General features: G+C 42.3%; 1 protein-coding gene across 5 annotated transcripts in view; it reads right to left on the bottom strand.

Moving 5' to 3' along the window:
* SAMD4A (sterile alpha motif domain containing 4A) overlaps positions 1 to 26135 on the bottom strand; it is a 227871-nt gene that overhangs the window by 66412 nt on the left and 135324 nt on the right. For all 5 annotated transcript variants that reach the window (XM_037731568.1, XM_037731570.1, XM_037731569.1 and 2 more), the window contains one exon: positions 24701 to 25219. In XM_037731568.1, the coding sequence (XP_037587496.1) occupies positions 24701 to 25219 (519 nt within the window). The remainder of the gene's footprint in view (positions 1 to 24700; positions 25220 to 26135) is intronic.

The raw sequence follows: 26135 nt of genomic DNA, 5'->3' as shown, positions 1-26135 counted from the left end.
CTTTTTTAAAAACCCCTGATGCCTAGGCCCCATTCCAGACTAAGTCACTGAGAATCCCTGCAGCAGGGTCAGAGCATTTATACTTTTAGAGGCGCCTTGGTGGCTTTAAAGGATAGCCAGGGTCAAGAGTCACTGCACTGGGCTGTCTTCCTGCCTCAGTACTTTCCCCAAAACTTTGTCCCGCATCTTGGACAGTCCAAACCTCCCCAGATTGGCTGTTGCTTCTGCCTGGTCTTAATAAGATGCCTCAAAAGAATGGGCATCTTGTTTTCTTTTCCTGGGGCTTTTAAAAGACAAAATTCACATCATCATTTTCCCCAACAATGATTATCTTATTTGCTTTGGGTTCCCATGCAAAATTCTGCTCAGTTTCTTTAGCTCAGGGTTTATCACTCTTGCCCTGCTCTCCAGATAAAGTAAATGATATTTTGGAACCAGAGTTCCAATCCAAATGATACCTGGGCAGGAATTCCTAAAGACTCCCTAGACAAATATTTTGACTCCTGGGCAATGGTGCTTGCCTCTTGTGGTGGTCATTTTCACCCTTGTAAGCAGGAAAGAGAGGGTCAGGGGTCAGCCTCAGGCCCCGTATGCATGTGAATCAGCGGCAGAAAGCTCCAGGCACATTTTTTCTTAGTCTGGAAATTCAGCTGGTGAGAGCATAACCAATTCACAAACAGTAAAAAATTGTATTCTATATCCATGGGCCAGTAGCCTTGGCATCGCCTGGGATCGTGTTAGAAGGGCTGACTCTTGGGCCTCACCCCAGACCTCCTGAACCAAGATCTGCATTTTAACAAGATCCCAGAAGATTTATGTGTACATTCAAGGTTAAGATACACTAACTACATACCCAGCTCTTGCTGGCTGGTACTTGTTCTGTTGATGTTGGTGTAATCATCAATCAAAACAGAAACAGATTGCTGAAGGGAGAAGAATTTGGGATTTGAGTTGGAAGTCATGTGACCCTTCTGTACTTGTGTATTTAAGGTTTTCCTCAGCAGATAATAAAGGCTACATTATGTGATTATTGCAAAAGAATCTAATCATTTAATGCGCATTAAAATGTTTCGCACATTGTAAAGTGTTCTAGAAATATTAGTTGTGAGCTGTTAGAGTAAGAATAACTTGGTATAAACCAACGCTGCTAATGGAAAAATCATCTCAAAGTACTAATCTAATGACATGCAGGCAGCATTTTCAGCCTATTACATGTGGCATGAAAAAAAAATGTGTCTGATTACTTGATAGTGTTTCTCAGATTTACAAGAGGTAAATTTTCCATCATGATCTGTCATATTGAAGAGAAAGTTCACCTTGCTCTTTCAAAATCTTTGCCTATACTGACAAACTTCTCTCTGCTTTTCCTGCTAAGACTCTTTTTCCTTTGATGCAACTTGGTTTCTCCTTTCCTCTCACACATGTTAAGTGTTCACATTTCTGTGTATTTTATGGTGGGCCAGGGGATGTGAATCACCTCTTTTTCCACTGAATTTCAGTGCCCAGAATTCCTCATGAGAGCCTGTCTTTGTCCTGACATTTGTAAGCAATACAGATTGACTGATATCCTTGTTAAAGATTCTAAGTACCTCCATTATATTAAGAAATTCAGGCCGAGAACCTATTACGTGGCTGGGTGACATTAGGTTCCTCATATGCAAAGCAAGAGGTTGGAGCAGATGAATTCATTCATTCATCAGATATTTGTGGAGTGCTCATTATGTGACATGCCCTAAAAGCTGAGGGTGCAATGTTGAAAAAGGCATTACAGCCCAGTGGAGAGTCTCTCAGCCCCTCCCAGAGCCAGTATCCTGCGATGCTGTTCGCCTCTTCATGCAGTGCGGTTCTCTCTCACACCCCAGCTCATTTGGATGAGGTATTATTGTCCCCACATTATTCCTCCATATTTTAAAGTCTTCCTTATGATGTCAATAGAATAGCCAGCCAGGGTGTCAGGGTAAAGGATCCAGCTGTTCACAGGGCTGGGTCCTGGAGAAGGGAATGCACCAAATTATACCACCCTCCCTTTTTCCAGCTCTCCTAATGCTTGTGTTTTTCCTGCGTATTTCAGCTCTCATGGATGGGAGACTGAATGAATCAACTCTCTTTTTGCTGTTTCTTCCTTACCTGCCCTGGGCTGGAAATACTGTACTGCCATTTCCCCAAATGCAACCCCGTGATCCACCCTTGAAGCCCACTGTTTCCAGTACTTTGTCCTCCAAAGAAGAGGCCACAGGAGAGTGCACACAATAGTATCAGCTACCATTTGCCACTGCTGACTATGTATCAGCTACTTGGCTAAATGTGTACACATGTTGTTCCATTAAATCCTCATTTAATACTGTCTGAAGCAGACCCTATCATTACCCTCTCCCCACCCCCATTTCACAGATAGCAAGCTGAGGTGCAGAGAAGACAAGTGACTTGTCGAAGCTCAGACAGCTGAGCAGTGGAAAGAGCCAGAGCTAAAATCAAAGGTTCTCCCACTTATAAGCCTGTGTTCTTAGCCTAACACCATGCTGCTTCTCATGGCAGAAAGAACTCTGGGCTTAGCTATTGGCACTGACTCTGAACAATCAATATTCAAAACCCTGAACAAGTACACTAGCGTTTCAGGGCCTCACTACGCTCATCTGGGAAACAGTTACAACAATGGTAAAACCTATTCCACCTACCTCCCAGAGTTGCTGTGGGTATCCTATGAATGGATGCCTTTTGCCTTATTCCTTCCTTCCAACCATTCATCCATCATCCATCCATCCATCCATCCAATATTTGCTGAGCATCCGCCTGGTGTTGGGCATATGCTAAGCACTAGGAAGGATAATGATGAAGGCCAACTAAGATGATGTATGGAAAGATGATTTTTGAAATGAAAAAATGCTAGTTGTTATCTTCTCAGAGAGTTAAGCTAACCTCATTTATTCACTCATGCAACGAACACTGAGCATCTCTCTGCATCGGTACAGTACCAGTCACTAGGGATACTGATGCCAAAAAGAGTATTCATAAAAAACAAGGCTGCACAGATGCAAACAGTATTTTCTATCATTTATTAAGCCATCACTTTCTATCATTCAGAAACACGCAGCGGCTAGGAGCCGCAAGGCAGTGTTAATATTCTAAGTAACACTTTCCATGAAGGTGAAGAATTGCTGAAGGATGTAAGAATTTTAGGTGATTTCAATTTCAATTAATTTGCAACAGTATCTCTAGGACCAATGAGAGTTTTTGAGGAGGTTGGTAATGCACCAGGACCAAGATGCCTCTCTGAATCCTCCATTTTAGAGGAACAGTATCAGGGGAACTATATGAAAGTAAAAAAATAACTATTCTTGCTTCTGTGGTAAACACATTGTTTCTCTGTCTGCAAGTTGGCTATTCCATGCAATCATTTACAATTCATGGCTCTGAGTAGCATAAAGATTCCCTATAACTAAATTAGAAATCACCTGCTCAAACACATGGAAAGCACCTCTTTTTCATTTGGACTTTCCCCAAATGGTGCACAAAGCTTATGATTTTGCTCTTCTGTGGGTGTTCTGAGGGCAGGGATAGGCAAGCATCTATACAAAAAAATCAAACCAGCATCTTTTTACTTCAAATTAAATGCTGGAGGAGCAGCAGACCTAAGAGAAACACCTAGATGGTTTTTTTTTTTCTTTAAAAATATAAGATAACCATAATGTCACCTGAACGAAAAGCTGTGTTTCAAGAATATTTCTCCCAGAAATGAACACTGACTCACCAGGTGCCAGATGGGGTCGGTATAGAGCTTTTCAATCCTGAGTCAGGCTCTCGAGGTAATTGGCAGAGAGCAATGCCAACATTTTATTGAAAATAGATGTTGTTGCTATTGTTTATGTGTCCAATAGAGTTGGTCCTGAGGGAGTTTAAATGATGGGGCTACATTTCGTGATCTCTTCCTCCAAGAACATTATTTTCAGAAGACTGGAAGTTATCGGTAACATTGCAATTCGTCTCCCTCATTTATTTACTCCTGAATTAACTCAAAATCCCTGAACTTTAAAGCAGGAAGAAACAGTAAATATATGATTGGATGAGTATCACCTAATCCACTTCCCTTGCAAATTGTATCAGTTAAGGAATCAAAGACCTAGAGAGATACGGGAATTGCCCAAGGTCACTCAACAAAGTTGATGTTGAAGTAAAGACTTAGAACCCTCATGTTTTTTGGTCTTCATCTTTCATATCACATCAATGGTCATTCGTTTTCATATCGATATCTTTGACAAAGAAGAGCAAAAAAGAAAAATAAAGTCTGTGATCTAATGCAGATAATTTCTCATTTAACATCAGCATTGCAGGACCCAAATGTTGAGGCCTAAAGATGTGTACAACTTAAACAGCAAAAGCACAGCAGGAAGTAGGATATCAAATAAACAACTGTCTGCCATGGGGGTTGTTCCGGAAACAGACCTGTCCTGTCTTCACTCTGGGCTGGGATTTTCCGGGTCCGAGCACTCTGAACACCTATCCTTCTCATATTAGCTGTCCACCACCCGAGACATATTATGAGATCTTCTCATTTTTGCCTAACTAGTCAGAGGGACTACCGTCATTGATGTCAAGTATTGTTTGTGGACTGGAAAAAGCACCATCTTCTTCAGCCAATGAAAGACTTATTTCTTTCAGCCAATGAAAGACTTTATTTCTTCTTCAGCCAATGAAAGTCACCATGAAAGACTTATTTCTCCGTTAATACTTAATCTTTTAATCCATTTGGGTTGTATTTCTTTAATTGTGTGATTTTTATTATGAAAATACATTTATGCAGAGGTTTACAACTGGGATATTTATATGTAGACTGCTAGAAGTCATTATTTATCTACCAAATTCTATAATAAACTGTCCAATTTGTCATTTAAAAAGACTGGGCATTCTCACAAGGATGTCACTATTTCTAAGACCTAGGCCCTAGAAATGGTTATTTATTATTTGCTGGCACTTTAGAACTAAGCAGAACAGTAGCATCTCTTATTTTCGAGCCTGAAAAAAACTTCGGGATCATTTAATTAATCTTTCTGTTCTCTCCAGCCTAGTTTCTGAACAAGTCAATGGAAACAGAGAAGGAAAGTGACGGGCTGAAGATACCACTGACAATGAGAAGAACTGACCTTTACCTCTAGCCTCTTTGCATGTGGCAACATGATCTTCAGGCATCCCCTTACCTTCCAAATGCGAAACAGGCAACATCCCACTGATAATGAGAGTTATGGTGGGAAGATCACTATCAGGAAAAGTAGAGGAAGCCCTTGAGAGATAAAGGCATTGCAGACACTCCCCATTAAAGATTTCTATTTAAGAGAGACAGATTTGTCCCCATTTAAAATCAATGGCTCTGAAAAGCATAAAGTTTGGTTTCATTATCTAATCCTCAAAATTGAAATAATTATGGATAAGATGGTTATTATTTATTGGGGTGTAGGCACTATACAAAGAGATTTAAATACATGTCATTCATTGATGTGTGTATTCACTCATTTATTCATTCAACAAGCATTTATTGGACATCTACAATATGCCAGCCAGAGTTTTAGACAATGGAATACTGCGGAGAACAAGACCAAGGTTCCTGACCTCTCAGAATTTATATTCTAGTGGGGGAGATAGATAATAAACCAGTAGACAATTAAAAGAGACTGCCAATTTATGCAAATGTTATCTCTGTTCCTTCTGAAAACTCACAAAAATGACAACAAAGGCACAAACCCATGAAGACAAAGAATGCAGGGGAGAAGATGACAGGAAATAATGAGGTTATCAGCAGACCACTTGAAGCCAACAAAATGTTGTAAGCTGGAAGACAGAAGGACATGAGGGAACTGACTGAGAAGACCCGAGAAAGGTGAGGTACATGCCCACAGCAAGGGAAAGCACGACAGTTTATGTGGTAGAACTTCTAAGAAGCTCAGGCCTTGGAGAGCAGGCACCTCTGAAGGCAGGGGTGCTGGGAGGAACTGTAAATCGGTTATTTGGGGAAGCTGGTGCTAAGCCATTCACAGACAACCTGTGTTTGCATTGGGTTTCATGGGCAGAAAAAAACAAAAATAGTTTTGTTAGAATTTATGTTTAAGGTACAGAGAGACCCTCAGATTCTGCCTTCCATTCCGCTCAGCATGGCAACTGTCAACTTAGCACCTTACTCCTGACAGCTCCTAGGACCCTCACAGCAAGGATTATATCCCCCAGGAGGAAGCTGGTAATGGGTTTCTTTCATGATAATGTACTAGTCCATGAGAAAAGAATTGCAGATGGTGATATATGTAAGTCCCACAAAAACAGCCAGGTTAGGCTCTTATCTGATCTCCTGATCTCCCTGTGGTAAAATCTACACACACACAAGGTTCTAGTCCCTTCCTCTTAAATAAAAGGAAAGCCAGGAATTAACAGATAACTGAGGAATGCTTCTCATTTGAGACAGAGTCCAAAACAAACAGGAGACATAAAACTCCAAGAAAAACAGGCAATATTGGGAGCAGAAGAGAACTCCAAAAATCAAATGTGATATCTTCAGAGACATCCGAAAAGATATGGCATCCATGAAACAAGAACAGAATGCAATACAAAAAGGCACCTTAAAAAGAAAAAAAGAACTCTTGGAATTTGAAAATATGATAGCAGAGATTTAAAATTACATAGTATGTTTGAAAGATCAAGTTATATGAATCACCCAGAGAGAACAGAAAGATTAAAAGTAGAACAAAATAAACAGGAGAAGAAACATTAAGGATATTAGAAGAGCAATAGAGAAGAGCTATTATTTAGAGTGAATTTCTGTAAAGAGTGAGGAAGAAAATAAATGAGAGGAAATTATTTTTAAAATTCAAGAAAATTTTCTGGAGCTGAAGAAGCAAAGATTTTAGACTAAGAGAGCTAGACTGAGCGTAACTGACACAGACGGGAGTAGGAGAATAGGAGGATGTCTTCAAGAACAAGATTATATGTAGACCCAGAGAGGACTTTCACAACCACTTATGGGTGGCACTTACACACCTTTTTAATTTGATGAAATTAAGGCCAAGAGAGGTTAAGGTATTTCTCTAAGGTCACACAGCTAGTAATCAGCGGAGCTTGGGCTCAAACCCAGGTCAGTCTCACTCCAACATATGTGCTCTGAATCACAACTTGATATTGCCCAAGACCTTTCTGGACTCTGATTCTGCCATTCAGTAAACTACAACCCTGCCAGATCTGTGCCATCAACACATGTTCTGAATGAAATAGAGTGTCACAAAGAAGGGGATGTCAAGCAATAAGAGGTTGTTTGTCCTAATTCTCCCCTTCAATCCTAGAAACCAGTCCACTTTCATCGCTAGATTTGGGAGCTGTGGATCAGAGCTGGAACAATTTGGGACAGTCAGACTCAACTTTAAATGATAGGACTTGAGGAAAAGCAGGCTTCTTCAGCACCAAAGGAAGCCTTCAAGTCTACTCTGTCATGGGCTTAGGGCTATGATTCCCAATGGGACCCTCATGACCATCTTGGACCCGTTTGAGGTAGAGTTCCTCACAGAGTTCCAATTGTGTAGACTTGGCCAGTGGGATTCTTTAAGTTGAAGATAAACCTGGGTGTCAAGCAGTTTCCTCTAGAGTTCTGACAGCTCAACTAAAGCGCCATTCAAATTCTTGTCAGTCTGAAGGATTCCAAGAGGCTGAGTCTAAGCTGACTGTTCTAAAAGAGGGAAAGGGAATGGGGAAAAGTGTTCCGTTGAACATTTCTTTCCCCAAATCAGGATTCTTTTCTTTTGTTTTTTTCGAGATGCAGTTTCACTCTGTCACCCAGGCTATGGTGCAATGGTGCCATCTTGGCTCACTGCAACCTCCGTCTCCCGAGTTCAAGCAATTCTCCTGCCTCATCCTCCCAAGTAGCTGGGATTATAGGCGCCCGCCACATGCCCAGCTAGTGTTGGTAGTTTTAGTAGAGATGGGGTTTCACCATGTTGGCCAGGCTGGTCTCGAACTTCTGACCTCAGGTGATCTGCCCACCTTGGCTTTCCAAAGTGTTGGGATTACAGGCGTGAGCTACCGCGCCCAGCCCAAAGTCAGGATTCTTAAGGGAATTCTCCAGTACATGCTTCATTTCTCTCAGTCTATGTCATTTAGGGTGGCAGAATGGTCTCACAGGGTTAGCATCTCTGGAAGTAAACCATTTACCCAATATGATGTAGTGGAGTTAGGAAAAAAAAACCAAAAAACAAAAACAAAAAACAAACTAGCCTGCAGGCAAAAGCAATCTCCTGGGTCAAAGAGTTTCAGCAAGCCTTTTACTGAGAGTCACACTATTTTAAGAGTCCAATTCTTTTTTTTTTTTTTTTTTTTTACCCGGAGTTTCACTCATGTTACCCAGGCTGGAGTGCAATGGCGTGATCTCGGCTCACCGCAACCTAAGAGTCCAATTCTTAAGTGTATAAAGCTTCTTGCTCCTAAGCCATTGCAGGAGCAGCCAAAACACAAAGCCCTGGTTAAGGAGAAGAACATACCCTTTTTCTTTCTTGGCTGCTTTGTGGCTATTCTTCCAGTGGTGAAGCCTCAAGAAGTAAACATGAAATCCTTTCCTTGCTCTGTTCTTTAAGAAGAAGCATTGATTCCTGTGCTGACCTTTCTAAAAAGTTTGTTTATGCAACTTGAAAAGAATGGAAGGCAGCTCACATGCAGACATGAATGGGGAGATGGTCACGAGTGTGACCCCAGCTCTATCCCAGTTGAGTGCTTAAAGAGCTTTTCTCTGGGCAACTGCTTCTCTAGCACCCCATAATTAGCCTGGTCTCTGAACTGCATGTAGATTGAGTGGCTGGGGGAAGAGGAGAAAGAGGATAGCTCTGGAAGCAATAAAAATTATGCAGCTGTCTCTAGCAAGAGAAAGACAGAGAGAGGGGAAGAGAGAGAGAGAATCACCAACAGAAAACTGGGAGAGAACTGTGACCACACAGCTTTAAATTCTTTTTCATAAATCTCATAGATTGAGCAAAAAAATCTTCAAGCAATGCATTTGCTTTCAAGACATCTCCTTTGTCTCAGTATTCACAATACTCATTCCTGAACAACAGTGAGGTCTGCAAAGATGCTTACCTTGACTTTAGGATCTGCAGCTCAGATCCACTTTTGGGACTGCCTAGCCCCAATCACATAGTCAGTCCCATACCCAAAGTAGAGATGCTCTTGGGCATCAAGGACTCTCAGACTTTGAAGTTTAGCACACAATGTTTTGAGATTCCGAGATTTCAGGTGAATTTGGAGCTACATTGCCGAAAGTCAATAAATACATAAACATGGTCATTTTTACCCAGAGATGCCATTATGGACTTTTAGATTAATACTTGTATGTAACATTGAGTTGGGCTATTAACATTATGCTGCTAAATCTAGCAGAATTAGTAACTACATTGTAGGCACAAAATACTTTTTTCTTCTTCTTCTTTTTTTTTTTTTTTGAGACCGGGTCTTGCTCTGTAGCCCAGGATGGAGTGCAGTGCTGCAATCATAGCTCATTGCAGCTCAAACTCCTGGGCTCAAGCAGTCCTCCTGCCTCAATCTCCCTAGTAGCTGGGACCACAGGTGTAAGCCACCACACCTGGCTTTTTTTTTTTTTTTTTTTTTTTGAGATGGCATCTTGCTCTGTTGCCAGGCTGGAGTGCAGTGGTGTGATTTCGGCTCACTGCAACCTCCACCTCCCAGGTTCAAGCGATTCTCCTGCCTCAGTCTCCCAATTAGCTGGGACCGCGGGCACATGCCACCACAACCGGCTAATTTTTGTATATTTAGTAGAGATGGGGTTTCACTATGTTGGCTAAGATAGTCTCCATCTTCTGACATCATGATCTGCCTGCCTCAGCCTCCCAAAGTGCTGGGATTACAGGCGTAAGCCACCGTGCCCAGCCATACCTGGCTAATTTTTAATTTTTTTGTAGAGAGCAGGGTCTTGCTCTGTTGCCCAGGCTGGTCTTGAACTCCTGGGCTCAAGCAATCCCCCCTGCTCAGCCTCCCAAAATGTTGGCATGACAGGTGTGAGCCACTACACCCAGCCAAAATAATTTCTTGAATAGTGATGAACATATGTGAACAATGCCCTTTCTCACAATGCAGCTCCTTAAGGCCTCATGACTACACCAAAATTCTCCCATCTTTGCAAGCATGCTGGTGTCTTGAGCATTCTCCCAATACATGCAATGGATACAGACCCAGGGCAGTATTCTGGGCAAATCCTCATGTCAACTTCTTTTCTCAGCAAGTTCTCTCTCTCTAGTTCCTGACGTTTTGAGAAGCCTACATTCTCTGCGTTTACAAGCACCACTGAGAGGGGCATTGTAGCTGCCACCTGCCCTGCCCTTCCAACTTCATATAAATGCAACTTGTTAAAAACACAAAAGTCACTTAAATACTTCCAACATATAATCAGAGAGCATAAATACTTAATACTTAAATAATCCCAACATACAATCAGAGAACAATCAAAGAAGACTGTTAGACACATTGCCAAAAAAAAAAAAAAATTACCTACAGAAATCTTTTCAGCATTTACTGTTTTAAATACTTTATAGATTATTCACTTTTGTTAGAGACGCTCAGGAACTGAGGACCTTACCCCCAGATTTTAAGAGTTCCTGCAAATGAAGATTAACTCAGCAACTAAGAAAATTCATATCGTGAATCACAGTTTTACTCAATGGGAAAATAATTTGATTTAAAAAAATGTTGTTTTGGACAACCTTTTGGAAATATACCCACTGTGTAAAATGAGACATCTTTGCAGTATGCATTTTGTTTCCCATGTTTCACCTGGATACTTACAAGCGATAAGGAGAGAATATTCAGTTTCTTACTACTACTCACCCTCCCGTCAGCCCTGGTCTTGTGAGAAAGTTTAATTTCTAGGCTCTGTAGGACAGTGTTGAGAGCTCTACCTATCAATCAATGCTGGCCTCTCAAGAAACTGGAGCCGAGGGATGTATATCTGACTTAGTTTTGACTTGGGTATAGCAAAAGTTGTTTTTTAATCAAAAATGGGTAGTTTTTGAGACACTGCAAAAGTTGCATGTCCCTGCTTCCACTGTGAAAATATGTGACTTAGTGGTACTTGAATAAGTCCAGTAACATGCTAAATATTTATCAGATCTCTTAAAACAAAGAGCCTCCAAATAGTCCGCTTTTCTTCCAAAAAAATCCATCATGATGAAACCACAATCATCTAGCAAGAATGGCTTTCAAGTAGCCTGTAATTCAGGTGCCAGTTTACAGAACTTGGTGATCCTCTGACTTTTTTTTTAATGTAAGAAAAAACAAAGAATCCACATTTATAATTATAGCATGCTCTGAAATTTCATCATCACCATGACCTTAACTGGTATTATTTTTGCCAATTTTCTTTTCTTTCTATATGGCAGAGACTAAGGAACTCATGATACTGTGTTTCCTATTAATAAACTCTAATACATTTCCAAATTATCAGATCACTCCTTATTTAGCATTATTATCTCAAGCTGAATCATCCTGTTTTTTCTTTTAGGATATATTTTTCCCCTCTTTCTTCACTAGCATCTTCATATATTTCTCATTTTATGTATTTTTAACAGGTAATACATGGCATTAACATGGTACTTACTTCGAACAGTAGAATGAGAAATAATTCCCCCACCTACCCCTGTCCACAGATTTTCCATTCACACTTCAGGTCGCAGTACTGGTTTTCACAGTCTTTTTAAAATGAGGGGGACCAAAACCATAGTAGCTTCTTCACGTAGTATGCAGTTAATGTTGAATATAGCAGGAAGCTCTCTTCCTGGCTCTGACACATCCCACTTCTCCTAGACATTTCACCCTCCTCCCCACACCCACCCCAAATGAGTGCTGTAGACTCATCATCAGCGCTCTCCGAGTTGAAGAGTCTACCTTGGAAGAAAAGAATAAAAGTGCTAAGAAGGATCCTTAGGGGTCATCCAATCCCACACCTTCATAAAGAAGTGAAAATCCCGTGAGTTTAAGATTACACACTGAGATGGAGGTGAATTCACTATGACACATTTTTTTTTTCTTTCAAACACTCTGCCTTCATGGGACTGGCCACACTTCTCTGGCCTGAATGTGTGTTCACAGCCCAATTTATTGCTATTAAATCCTATTCTGTTACTTAAGGATAATTTTTTGAAATATGAATAGTATTCTTATACTAATTTAAAAAATTATTCCTGTTTGTAATGGATCCCAAAGAAGCAACATCAACAAATTTTTACCTTACTCTTTATTCTTTTAAAATCTGGTCCACTGTAAGGTATTTAGTAATATATATCACTAGAACAATCCTTAAGGGAATAATGCTGATTGTGGAAGGCTGGCCCTTTGTAGAGCTGATTCAAAGTATCATGATTGCAATTTAGCATAATGGAATAACTTTGTCATAGGGCTTCCCCAGGGATCCTGTTCCATCACAGTTTACTGCAGAGGCTGGGCTGGTAGAAGCAGCATCCTTACTAGTATCAGCAGTGATAGCAACAACAATAAGGGCTATCCTACTGGTAAGTGCTTTACACACATTTCTCCTTTAATCCTCACAGCCTTCCTTATAGGCTCTCTTAACTCATCTTGACTTCACCAACTTGCTGGACCAACCATTCCTCTCCATTCCCTTTAAACCACTTACTGGTGCTCAGGGCTCACCGACTGCCCTAGGACTGTAATTTAGTTGTGCCCTTCTGCTCCCACCAGCTGACTTGTAGGTCCACCAAGGGTCAAACAGCTTGTTCCCGAATGTGTTTATGCCAGTTGTACTTATTGTACCTATGTAATTATAAAATGTATCACAGAAACAATGACATACAAGTTATAAAGTTAACTGCAAAAAAAATGTAGTTAAATGCTTTAGAAATATTCATTACTTTTGCTTAAAAATCTACTGTTGAATTCAGTGTGTGTGAGAAAACTACAAGCTAAATTGTAAAAAGAAAAATTAGAGTCTAGAAAGAGTCTGTGCTCTGATGTTTTTGCAAATGCCTTTAAATTCCTGCTCCATTTTAAAGAAATCAGACAATGATGCATTAAGGGTGAGACTTATGCAGGAAAGACATACAGTAACCTGTCAGATACTCTATTCGCAGAGGAAAGGCTATCCATGCTATATGAAAGACTGCAAATGGATATATTTATGTTTTAAGATAAAATTATGCATTTAAAGTCTTATTTCTTATGATTCCCTCCTTTAAACAGTTATTGCAATGAATGCGTCAACTACCCATCCGGATCAAGTCAATTAAGAAGTCTTCTACTGAAATTTATTTTCATTGCATGGAGGAGGAAAGGAGGCTTAGAGGTCAGGTAACTTGTCCATAACCAGGCATCTAGCTGTTGGAAAAACTGGACTTTAAAACCAACTTGTCTGACTTCAAAGTTGTTCTTGATCAAGCCTGCCTCATTGTTTATGCCCCAACTTGAATCTCTAAAACACCATTCACAGCCTTATAATTAATTCTCTTTATATAGCAATAGCAATGTCTTGCTGTGCAAAGCAGTAGACTAAAGCATAAAGTAATCCATTATAAATCTTTTAGCTCCATATGGGTTTTGCTGGGCTTTTCCAAAAGGATGCCTCTCAGAAAGGCTGGCTGTGAAACAAATCTCTAAAGCAAACCCTGTACTGCCATTGGCTTTACTGTCTAGTTCTAGCCATGGAATTTGTCGGTGGAAATGGTCCAAATTTTTAGCAAGGAATGACTACCCTGGAGTATGTTGGGAGTTTTAGCCTTCCTCCAACGCACAAAAACCCTTTATAGCATTTTCCAGATTTGGGAGCCCCCTGCTCACCTGGCTTCCCCATCTCCACACCCTGCCCTTAATTGACTGATACCTGAGATTTTCTGAGAATGTATTTTACCTAATAGAATGTTGAGAGCTGGCGTGGGGATGGGGGATGCTGAGAGCTGGGGTGGGGAAGGGGGATGGCAGGAATGAGATTTAGTGTTTAAGAGTTAGAAAATATACCGTAGATTGACAACAGCTGATGCCACGAAGATTTACCCTCACTTTGGAACCCGAGACCATGAAATTTGGGGGTTTAATTTTTTTGAAATTAAAGATATCAAAGATATGTGTAAGCTACAGTCATGAGACATCTTTCTTTAGTGTAACCTGAGTTTACCCTGTAAATCTTAAAAGAAAAAAAAAATCAGTAAATGCAAATTTAAAAGTTTTCTTGTCTGTTTGTAGAACAGCTATAGTTAGTCTATGATTCTAATTCTTGTGAAATAATAGAAATCATAAGACTACAGGGCTCAAAAAGGGTCTTACAGAAGCCATCCTGCTCATCTCCCCTTTCCTCCTCCCCTCTTCCAGGCTAGTACAACTTAAGCCATTTATTCCAGCCAGAATCCATCCTATTTTTAAAGTCTGGTGGGGAATGAGAACACAACTGTCTTCCTCTGTAGCTCATCTAGTGTTTAATAACCCTCACTGTCATTGAAGTCTAAAAAAATCCTCCTGGATGGGGGATGGAGGGCACAGCCTCATGACCCAAGGTGCACGCAGCCCATGGAGGTCTCTGCCTTTTTCCAGGCAGAGGGATTTCCAACACACGATCAGCTAGCAGGCTTCTTGCTCACTACAGCACTTTTCTGATCATTCTTCCCCAAGACCTCGAAAACAGACACTAGGCATGATGAGGAAAATCATAGTCCTGTAAAACCCTGCACTCTTGGAAACAGGAGAAGGATCAGCCGGTGGCAACATCAAGTCCTCTGAGATACCACTGAGCCATGTTTACAATGTAGTATGTATCAGGAAGGCCAGTGCCATACTAAAAAAAGTTTCCCCCAAAGGGGAAGGAAGCTAAAGCTAAAAATATATCATGCCAGCTGTTATAAATGCTTCTCCGAGAAAGCAAACCAACTCTTTCATTAGTTACCTCTTTGAGGAGCAAATGAGGGGTTAAGGAAATAATGGAATTTATCAGCTACATGCCAGATTGGCTAGATTTTTGGGAGGAAGAAATTTTCCACTGAGAAGGAAAGTCTGCTGGTAAAAGGCAAAATAATTCCACGAAAATTTCAAAGGAACTCCAAACTACCTCAGTGCTCCAGAGGCTTTGCGGGGGTAGGGAGGGGAGGGGATGACCTGCAGCCTGCAAGATAGAATCAGGGTCTCCAGGCTTCACCCTTCTTTTTCAGGTTCCAAGAGGCCGTTTGAAAAGGTTTCCTTGCCAGATCCACCTAGAGCTGAGCTGCCTGGTGTCTCTCCCTCTCTTGAATATCTGTGTTCTGATGGTTCTCACAGGCTGACTGAAATGCACTTGAAGTGGTTTGTGTCCTTGTGGAAAAAGGTGAAGGGCAGAAGGAAGAGGAAGAACTTCATGAGCAAAACAAGTACCTTTGAAAGTGCTGGCTCTTGCTGCATTAGGGGCTGAGAGAAATGGAGGATTTTTTCCACTTGCAAATCAGGGGCTACTAAGGGAGGCACTTTTCCTGAGATTCACTCCCACTCGTCGTGCACTTTGCTTGCTGAAGTTGTTTGGTTTCAGATGTTGGCTCTATGGGGCCTAGCAGCTCTCCTTTCCATAAATGCAAGGACTCCCTCTACCCCTCAGGAAGGCAAAGACCCAAACCTATGTCCTCCCCCTGCCCCCACAAAATCCAGGCACTGAATATCCCAAGTAATTTTTGTTTTTTAAATTTTAATTTTGAAATAATTATAGATTTACAAGAACTTGCAGAAATGCTACCCAGGGGCCTCACGTACCCATCACCCAGCTTCCCCCAAGGTGATATCTTACATATGAATACTGCATTATCAAAACCAGAAGCTCAATATTAATGCAATACAACTAACTAGACTATAGGCCTTATTTAGATCTCAGCTGTTTTTAACCATCGCTAATTTTTTGGGTGTAAATTTGTAACTATGGCAGTTTATCATATGTATAAATTCGTATAATTACCTCTATAATCGAGGTCGCAGTATGTTTTTAAAAGTCTGTTAGTATTAAAACTGATTTGCTCAAGTAAGTCATAAAAGGAGCAAGAGTAACAATAAATGTCACGAAGATGATTGTGACAGAAGGCTAAACGATCAATATTATCACCAAATATTTAGTGATTTCCTAGGGACACTTTCTTGTTTATTTTGGAAATTCATTATTTTCATGAACAACTGCCTAGTGAGCCCAGGAATTTATGAAGTCCCTACTGTTCAGCAAACATTTATGGCAGGGTGGGCAGACAAGCTTCAGCTCACATGCCATCTCTTATTGAATTATAGTGGTTGCCTAGAGGGGCATATTGAGGAGGACTAAGAGGCCACATCTGGGTTTAGCAAGAGACAGCCATCATCCAACAAGGCGCTCTGCCACTGGAGCTGAATTTGTGCCAGCAATTTGCCATTTCCAAAATTTCTATGACTTTTTGAGCCACATATTATCCCAGGTGCTGGGAAATAGGGATAAAGAAAATACAACCCCTATCCCCGAGGAGCTCACAGTCGGGAAGGGCAGGTGAAAATGGCAACCAAAAACTGACTCAGACTGCTAAGAGCTGACACCGAGGTGTGTGGGTCGGTGCAAAGATAGCACATGAGTGGCTCCCCTGCTTCAGAGAGTCACAGAGATGTGGCAATTCAGGCAGCGTCTTACACTTGCGGGCTGTGGAGACCACGGAAGCTGGAGGGTCTTTTTGGGGCCAAATCCAGAGTCAGAGAAAAGCAAAAATCTATTAACTACTCATTCAATCAAGCTCTGAGGATAGGATTAGGAGGGAGAGGCATGTAATAACATCAGTTTACAGGCCGGCTTCTGGGGCCTCACAGCCTGGATTCACATCCCAGCTCAACTACTTAGTAGGTCTGTGACGCTGGTCACATTACCAAACCTTTCTGTGATCCAGTTCCTTTAGCTATCAAATGGGGATGACAGTAATACCACCATCATGAGGTCAGGAGGATTCAATGAGTTAATATTTATTTAAAGGGTTTAAAACAGTACCCGGTATATAGTGAGCACTATATAGGTATGTGTTATCATTGTTAATGTACTTTTTATGTTCTATGGTATCAAACCGATTATTTTTATCATCAGAAAAGAAATCAATCAAGATTAATGAAATAATTACTAAGATTCCACAATGTGCCACGAATCTGTAGAAGTGGACAGATGAAATGGAGCATTTTGACATGATTTAGGTATCCAAAGTTTCTGAGTTTTTCCCTCATGTTGGGGCTAACAAAGGCCAGCATGCTTTCAAATTCAAATGTCAATAATGCAAAGAAAAGTCAAGCGCTGCAATTATTTGAATAAAACCAAGTTTCATTTGTAGCTGTAGCACAAAGATTTCTTCCAGGTCCAGGTCCACCAGTGAAGAGCAGACAAGGGTCAGAAAGGCAATCTAGGGCAAGTGAGGTAGCACTGACCACCACACAGGGGAATTCTGTAGGCTCTTAAGCAAGCCAGGAAATACTTACTCTTTTCCTGAATGGTTTGCTTTTTTCTGTAAGCAGGCCTCAGACAGGAAGCAAACCCAGAGATGCTAATCTGGGTTCTATGTGCCTGTATTTGGAATTGTTCCTGCTCCTGATGGCTGAAACAAAGTTGACCAAGCCTCGTATAAGGTTTGTTACAGCCAATACCTTGGTTCTATCTGGTCTGACAGGCTCATGGTGAAGAACATGCACATTCTTGCTCCTAGTCAGCATACCCTTAAAGCAGCCTTACTAGAACAAGGCACTAAAAACTACATTCTTCTCTTTCTTCTGAAGTGCTCTGATGCGATCCAGAAGGCTGCATAACAGATTTTTCAACCTATCCCAACCCATTCTTCCATTATCTCATGGTAGAACAGGTCCTTGAGATGTCACTCGATTTAACCTCTCCAACTAATAAAAGATACTCTTGCCTCTCAATGAATGAAAATAGGTAGATTCTCATTAGATTTGGACTTAGTTTTTGGCTCCTATTCAGCCTTATCCTACTCTCATCCTTCAAAACTCTGTAACAATAGCCCTTCTTTTTTCTTTTTTTGTTTTTGTTTTTAGAGACAGAGTCTCACTCTGTCACCCAGGCTGGAGTGTAGTGGTGTGATCTCAGCTCAGTGCAACCTCTGCCTCCCGGGCTCAAGTGATCCTCCCTCCTCAGCTTCCCGAGTACCTGGGACTATAGATACAAGCCACCATATCCAGCTAATTTTTATATTTTTAAAAAGAGATGGAGTTTCACCATGTTGCCCAGGCTGGTCTAGAACTCCTGAGCTCAAGCGATCCACCTGCCTCAGCCTCCCAAAGTGCTGGAATTACAGTTAGCCACTGCGCCTGCCCTCTATCACCAATTTGTAATGCCTTCTAAGCATCATTTTTCTCCATCTCAGTGTTCCAACATCTCAACATCAACATACATCCAAAATCTAGCATGTGGCCAGTTTGTCTCCCTCGTACCTCTAATCTCTTTGGAGTCATTAACTTTCTTCATTCCTTAAATGCCTACCAAGTGCTAAGTGCTCTCAATTTCACCTCTGCTCTCCCTTCTTGATAAATCCAGTGGTCAATCCTCTGTCTTCATCTCATTAGCCTATCTGTAACATTTTACTCAGTTGATCGCTCTTCCCTCCTGGAAACATTTTCTTCATTTGCCTTGTAAGGCACACACACTTGAGTTTTCCCCAACCTCAGGGGTTTCTCCCTAGTTTCTTTTACCACTTCCCCTGCTTTTCTCCAGCATTCAGGTTGAAGTGCCCAGGCTTGAGGGCCTTGGCCTTCTTTATCATCTACATTCTCTGCCTTGGCAATCTCATTTAGTCCCAGCATTAAATACCACCCATGTACTGCTAGCTCCTAAATGTCTATTTTAGACCAGTTCTCTCTCCCAAACTGCATACTCATATATCCCACTGCCTACTCAGTATCTCCAACAGATATGCCAAACTCATCGTATATGACACTGAACTTCTGAGCTTAATCCAAATCCTGTTCTACCCGGTAAAGACTTTCCCTGTCTCAACTGATAACACCCAGTTGCCTAGGCAAAAAACACCGGGTCCTCCTTCAATCCTCTCCCTTACACCCCTCATTTATTCTGTCAGGAAGTCCTATTGGCTTTACTTTCAAAATGTATCTAGAGTCTGACTGCTTCTCACCCTTCTACTGTAGCCATCCTGGTTTGAGCCATCAACTCTTGCCTGCAATATTGCAACAGACTCTTAACGGGTTTTCCTGTTTTTGTCTTCACCCTATCTATTCTTAAGGCAGCAGCCAAAGAAATCCTTTTAAAATGTGAGTTGGATCATACCACTCATCTGTGGGAAATCCTCCAATAGCTTTCTGGTTTATTGAGAGCAAAAGTCTAAGTCCTTGCAATGACCTACAATGCCCATTCTGTCTCCAGCCTCTCCTTCCATCGTCTACCTCGTTCACTCCCTTTCAGCCACCAGCCTTCTTGTTTTCCCCCTAGCAAGTCAGGGACACTTTTGCCTTGGGATATTTGCTCCAGCTTTATCTCAGCCTGGAATACTCTTTGCTCCAGGTGCCCACTTGGCTAACTCCCACTCCTCCGCTTCAACCCCCTGCTCACACCCCACCTTCTCAATGGGGTTTACCCTGACCACCCTGCTTCACGCTCTAATCACCTCGCCACGTAGACCTGATCCTACCCTTGTTCTCATTTCCATATCCCCTGTCATCTTCTACCACACATATACTTTATATACTACAATTTGTATACACCAGACTGCCAGCGCTCCGAGGGAAGGCAGCTTTATCTTAGCCACGGCTGCGTTCCAAGTGCCTTGAGCAGGCTAGACACATAGTAGACACTCAATAAACATTTTCTAAGTGAATGAAAAAATCAATCAAATCAATAATGTATGTCAGGCTGAGCGTGGTAGCTCAACGTATAAACCCAGCACTTTGGGAGGCTTAGGCTGGAGGGCTGCTTGAGCCCAGGAGTTTGAGACCGGCCTGGGCAACACAGGGAGATCCTGTCTCTATACAATATACAAAAATTATCTGGGTGTGGTGGTGCGTGCCTGTGGTCCCAGATACTCAAGAGGCTGAGGCGAGAGGATAGCTTGAAGCCAGGAGGTCAAGGCTTCTGTAAGCCATGATCACACCACTGCAGTCCAGCCTGGGCAACAGAGTAAGATCCTCTCTCAAAAAAAACCAAAAACTATGCCCATGTCAATACTGAATGCTAATCCTAATATTTCCACCTAGGAACACTTCTAGTATCCATTCCTTCTGCTCCACACCTGCTCCTATCCTAATGATACTTTCATTACTTCACAACATTGACACTTGCTGATTTGGCATTTGTCGGAGGCCACTCATCTGGTTTGCCCACAGACAATCCATTCCCCCATACAGCAAGTCCCTCTTGTGCCTGGGATGTAAATGCTTGGCCTCTTCAAGGCACTCATATCCCCTTCCCTGGCCTACTTTTACCACCTGCCTTCCCTCCCCTCCCTTTGTGAGCCTGTCCTTCCTCTTCACTGTCCTCCACGTTGCCTGCACACTGTAACCCCGGTCCCTTAGCTCCCAGTGCGTATTCCTACCCAGGGGCCCCTTCCGCTCCAGATTCTCCTTCCCCTTTCCATCTCAGCTCATTTTCCACTTCCCCTGCAAAAGCTTGCTTTCTTTTTCTTTTTCGAGACAGAGTCTCGCTCTGTTGCCCAGGCTGGAGTACAGTGGCATGATCTCTGCTCGCTGCAACCTCCGCCTCCCGGGTTTAAGCAATTCTCCTGACTCAGCCTCCCCAGTAGCTAGGATTACAAGTGTGTGCCACTACGCCCAGCTAATTTTTGTATTTTTAGTAGAAATAGGGTTTCACCACATTGGCCAGGCTGGTCTTGAACTCCTGACCTTAAGTGATCCACCCGCCTTGGCCTCCCAAAGTGCTGGAATTACAGGCATGAACCACCATGCCTGGCCCTTCTCTTTCTCTCTCCTCTCCTCCTTTTCCTTCCTTCTTTTCTTTTCTTCTTTCTTTCCTTCCTTCTCTCTCTTTCTGCTCTCTTTCCCTCTCTTCTTCTTTTTCCTTTCTTTCTCTCTCTCTCCCCTTCCCTCCTTTCTTCCATCCTCTTTTTTTCTTTCTTTTCTTTCCTGCATCTTGCTCTGTCACCCACACTCATGGCTTCCAGTCAAGCTATGTTTTGTTTTAAGAGACAGGTCTAGCTATGCTGTTCAGACTGTCCTTGAATTCCTGGCCTCAACCTATCCTCCCACATTGGCTTCCCAAAGTGGCTTTCTTGAGCCTCCAGTTCACAAGGATCTCTCCATTCTGTACATTCACAGCACTGACAGGATAGATCCACATTCAACTGGCACTTCATCCTACATGCCCTGTGGCAGCTCTTAAGTATGATTTTGCTGCACTTTTATATAACTCATGAATTGTTATATGAAATTTCTATGGATGGTAAGTCTGGCAAAAAGGAATATTTAATTTTTAATTGTGAGACTGATTAATATATCATCTCTTCTCCAATTATAGGCTCCTTGGAAGTAGAAACGGGGTCTTCAGCTTGGACTTACACACAGTGCTAGACACGCAGAAGGCGGGCAGGCAGCACTTGCAGGGTAGTGGAATGACTGGGAATCCATATGGGGAGGAAACCACGAATGCTAAGGCACTCTGTTGAAGGCCCAATGATTGAGGAATAAAATAGCAGTGGAATAAGCCGAGGTGAAAAACAAAAATAAAACCTAAAGAGGTGGCTTTCTGATTGCCTTTCGTTCACCATCATGAATGTGGCTGATAATTGTAAATGCATACCACTAATTGATTTCTGTTTTTATCATCATGTTGTCCTATGCAGTTTGTTTTTCCACTTTGAAAGAGGTAGAAAGTATAGCTGTTCGGTGCAGTAGAAGAAGCCTTAAGTCCAACTCAATTTCTATTGTGGTGGAATGGCCAAAAATCACAGCATATTCGAAGCCCCTTAGACTACTCTGCTTGGCCCTGGGCTCAGGGTAAGATGCTTATGTCAAGCACCCATCAGAACTGAAAATGAGGGCACAGACTCTGAATATCAGTATTAACACTTAGCTCCTTACCGTCTTTCCCAGTTTCTTTTATTTATTCATCTAACAGGCACCCCTGGAGTGCCTACCGTGGCTGCTCTAACCAGGCTGGGCATTTACATAACCTTATTTACCTTCACCACAACCCTCGAAGGTAGATATGGTGAATGTTCCAGTTTTACAAGTGGGCACCTTGACCGGAGAGGTTAAATTACTTGGCTAAGTTGTAGGTAGCAAATTGCAGTTCTGGGATTTGGACCTAGGAGGCGTTAATGCCAAAGTCCTTGCTCTTCCCTCTGTTGGGCAGCCTCCCAGGTGCTCACTGTCTATTGATAGAGGCACCAGTGAACAAGTGACCTGAAGGCTTGCAGTTTTGACCCACTTGGTTGAACTACCACAGACAATGCAAAGAAGTACAGCAATGACATTCACATTTTGTTAAAGAGATACTATTGACATACAAGTGTTGATCTGGCCATAAGTGTCTGAACGAAACTCTCTGGAGGGGAGATCTGAACTCTTTTATCTTCTTCTCTGATGCTCTGCAAGAGGGCTCCAATGCCTGCCTTCTCCCAGAGATATGTCATCTAGTCACCTAGTTAAGCCTCCAAGTCCTTCCCACCCAAGTATTACACAGGGGTTCAGAGTTCGGTAAGGCCATGACAGTCATCTACAAATTTTCTACTCTCTGTAGGGCTGGCTAGGTGGCCACAGCCAGAAATAAGTGTTTGTTGACTACAATCTGATAACCATCTTAAATGTACTAATCTTGTCAAGACCAGATCCTGGATGTATAAATCAGTAGGTAGAAATATATAATGACCCAAGACTAACTTCAAGACAAATGTCATAAAACTCAACCCCTTAAAATACAAAAGACCAAGTTTTAAGAGGGTAGGTAGCCTAGAGCTTGCATCTCTCCCAGCTATTAAAGAGTTTTGTAACAATTACTAGATTCTGTTGCTAATGCAGGAAACTCAGGCCAAGAGTCTGTCATCAGGCTGCATGTGTCTGCTTTAGAAGTCCCAGCCATCACTCCCTGTCACACAGAGACCAGTGAACCGCTCCTGCTGCAGTATAGTCTGTGAAAGATACTGACTGTCATCAGAACCTCTTATACAATAAATTAAGATGCAATAATTACCTAATTCCCAAAATGTGCAAGTGACCCATATCTAAATGTAAAAGTGAAAAAAGAATGTAAAAAAATCCCATGTTGTAGCAATGTCAATGCAGTATCTTCAGTGTTTCCTTGGTTTTTCTACTTAGGTACTGTTTTAGTTCATGTAGTGATAATTCAACAATCCTACCTATTTGAGAAAGCCATTTAAAGAGCCCTGGTAACCAGAGATCCAAGTAGAGACAGAGGCCAAGAAGGCATCACTGCCGATTCTTTTTTCTTTTCTTTTTTTTTTTTTCCTGAGACTCAGTCTATTGCCCAGGCTGGAGTGCAGTGGCACGATCTCATCTCACTGCAACACCTGCCTTCTGGGTATAAGCGATTCTTTCACCTCAGCCTCCTGAGTAGCTGAGATTACAGGCATACCACCAAGTCTGGCTAATTTTTGTATTTTCTGGTAGAGACGGGGTTTCACCATGTTGGCCAGGCTGATCTCAAACTCCTGACCTCAAGTGATCCACTAGCCTAGGTCTTCCAAAGTGCTGTGAATACAGGCCTGAACCTCTGTGCTGGGGCCCCAGTTACTAATCCTCTTATATCTTTTAACTGTGGGTTGCTGCATGAAGGCAGGCACATCAGGTCTAACTGCAAAAGCACTCCTTCAGGAAAGTTATGTTGGCACTGCCACTGCATTCATGGATAGGTGCGAACTAGCATTAAGGAAAACTGTTTGAAGGCGGGGTGCACTTCCACACCGCCACATTATATGGGCACCAATGGTGTGTTCGTTACTTTGCTTGGCTTCAGTGGGGAGACACAGAGAGGACTCCCAGCCTCACTGCTCAGCTGTGGGTATAGTACTTTGCTTTAGTGGTCAAAAGAGCAGAGGGCTGTCCTCCGCTCTCCCTGCCCACTAAGCAGTTCCTGACCCACCTCTCCTAAAGGGTTGGACGGAGCAAGAGCAAGTCCACGGCATTCTCACCAGGCCACGGCACACGGCAGCATTCTCAGTTAGCAAACCTGCTCCCACTGGTCAGGGAAAAAGTACCCCAACAATTGGGAATTAAAACCAGAAAATGCAAAGGGAGGAAACATTCCAGGGTGAAATTTAAGGAAAAAAAAAAAGAGATAGAGAAAGAAAGAAAGAAAAAGAGGGGAAAAATAAAGAAAAAGCACAAAGCCCATGAGGCTGGCTGGTTAACCATGGGTTAGAATTAGGTTTAGAGAATCACACGGTAACTCAGTGTCTCGGCAAATCCAAAACCCCAGGGTGAAAGACATGGGTGAAAGGCATTTCTGTTTGTGGAAACGGGAAGTTTCCTTCTTTCATTTACTCTGTATTTAATTTTGGCCTGTTTATAACCCAAATTTGGACCATCAATCACTTTTACCTTCCCAGTATTTTCATCTTTGCAGTCAAACAGCAACAAATATGGGGTCCAAAGGCCCTTTCCCACAGCCAATTCCAATCAGCCCTTCTCTCCCAGGGTCACTGGGTGCACGGAACAGACATTGTCAGCGGGACATGCCACATACACAGCAAATCGCCAAACCAGACTACGTTAAAGGGCTGGAACTTACTTGTACTTGTGCTGGTTCCAATTGTATTGATCGTGGTGGGGACAGATGAGGAGGAGTAGAGGGGCACATGGCCATTCTCACACCCCATGCTTTTGTCCTGCCAGTTGGAGGCATTGATGCAAATCCCAGAATCCCGAGAGTTCTGCCACCCATTGAGCTTGTCATCGGAGTTCTGTCTTTGGTGATAGTAGTGTGTCTGTCCATAATCCACAGAGTCTGAGCGGCCTCGATTCTGGCCACCAAAGCTGGTCGACGTGCGGTCCTCCAAGTGATTCAGCCACATGGCTAAAGCACTGCGGTCTTCCAAAGAAGTGGCCGGATGTATCAAAGCATAGGACAGCAGCTGCCTGCTCTCCTCAATGTGCTGGTTGTGTTCAATAGAGTGAGCCAGGATTTTGGGCAGCAGTTTCATATATTCTGCTTTTGCGTCGAGGTTTCCTGGCTTCAGCAAAGGCAGATGAGTTAACAGGAGGGAAATCACTTTATCCTTGGATTCCTGTTGCCATTGGTTAATGATTCCTGAAAAGGAAAATATACAGGGCAAATAAGCAAATACACCCACAATGACTCTAAACAGATACTCTAAAGATAATTTTTATGGATTAGGGTCCCAATCTATACACCCCAGCTATATTTTCTCAAAAGAGCCTTGTGCATCAGATTGGTTAACTGACCCCAGATTTTCAGGGGTAAGGGACTCCAATGAAACACAGATCAATCATTCTTAGATATTTGGGTACTCATTCAAACTCAATCAAATTCTCATTCATGTTTCCAAAAAATCTACAACAACTTTGGTACGATCAAATATAATTTACAGCTCTGTTTTCTTTCTGAGAAAGGTCTGGCCCGCCCCCTGATAGACAGGGGGCTAAGACTAAGAAGCGCTCCATGAAAAAGCAAGTATGAACAAAGGTCCCATTCCAGAGTCCTGGGGGTAAGGCTGCTTTCCCTCCCCCAGACATCTCCCCCAGATATCTGTTGAACGTGGTTTTAATCCTGGCAAAGGCATTTGTGTGAAATTGGAACAACTTCCTAGATGAAGAAATCTGTCAGGGAATAAAAGAGCTCCCCTCATCTCTGTGTGGTAATCCTGTACCTTTCTCATGAGAAGCTAACTCAGAAGAACAACCATGAGATCAAAGCTAGAATAAGCAATGGACCCAAGACTTGGCTCCTGGGGCACCTCTAATTGCTGTTTTTCTTTATGTAAGATCAGTTTGTTTTTATTGGTAAAATACACACAACACTGACCACTGTAATCATATTTAAGCATATATTCAATGGCATTAGGAACATTCACAGGCTGGAGGTGGTTGGTCACACCTGTAATCCCAGCACTTTGGGAGGCCGAGGCAGGAGGACTGCTTGAGCCCAGGAGTTAGAGACCAGCTTGGGAAACATAATGAGACCTTGTCTCTACAAATAATCAAAA

This window comes from Cebus imitator, unplaced genomic scaffold (genome assembly GCF_001604975.1).
Source record: "Cebus imitator isolate Cc_AM_T3 unplaced genomic scaffold, Cebus_imitator-1.0 Scaffold407, whole genome shotgun sequence".
Taxonomy (NCBI): Eukaryota; Metazoa; Chordata; class Mammalia; order Primates; family Cebidae; genus Cebus; species Cebus imitator.
Note: the sequence above shows the minus strand (reverse complement) of the source record. Positions and strands in the feature narration are given on the sequence as shown.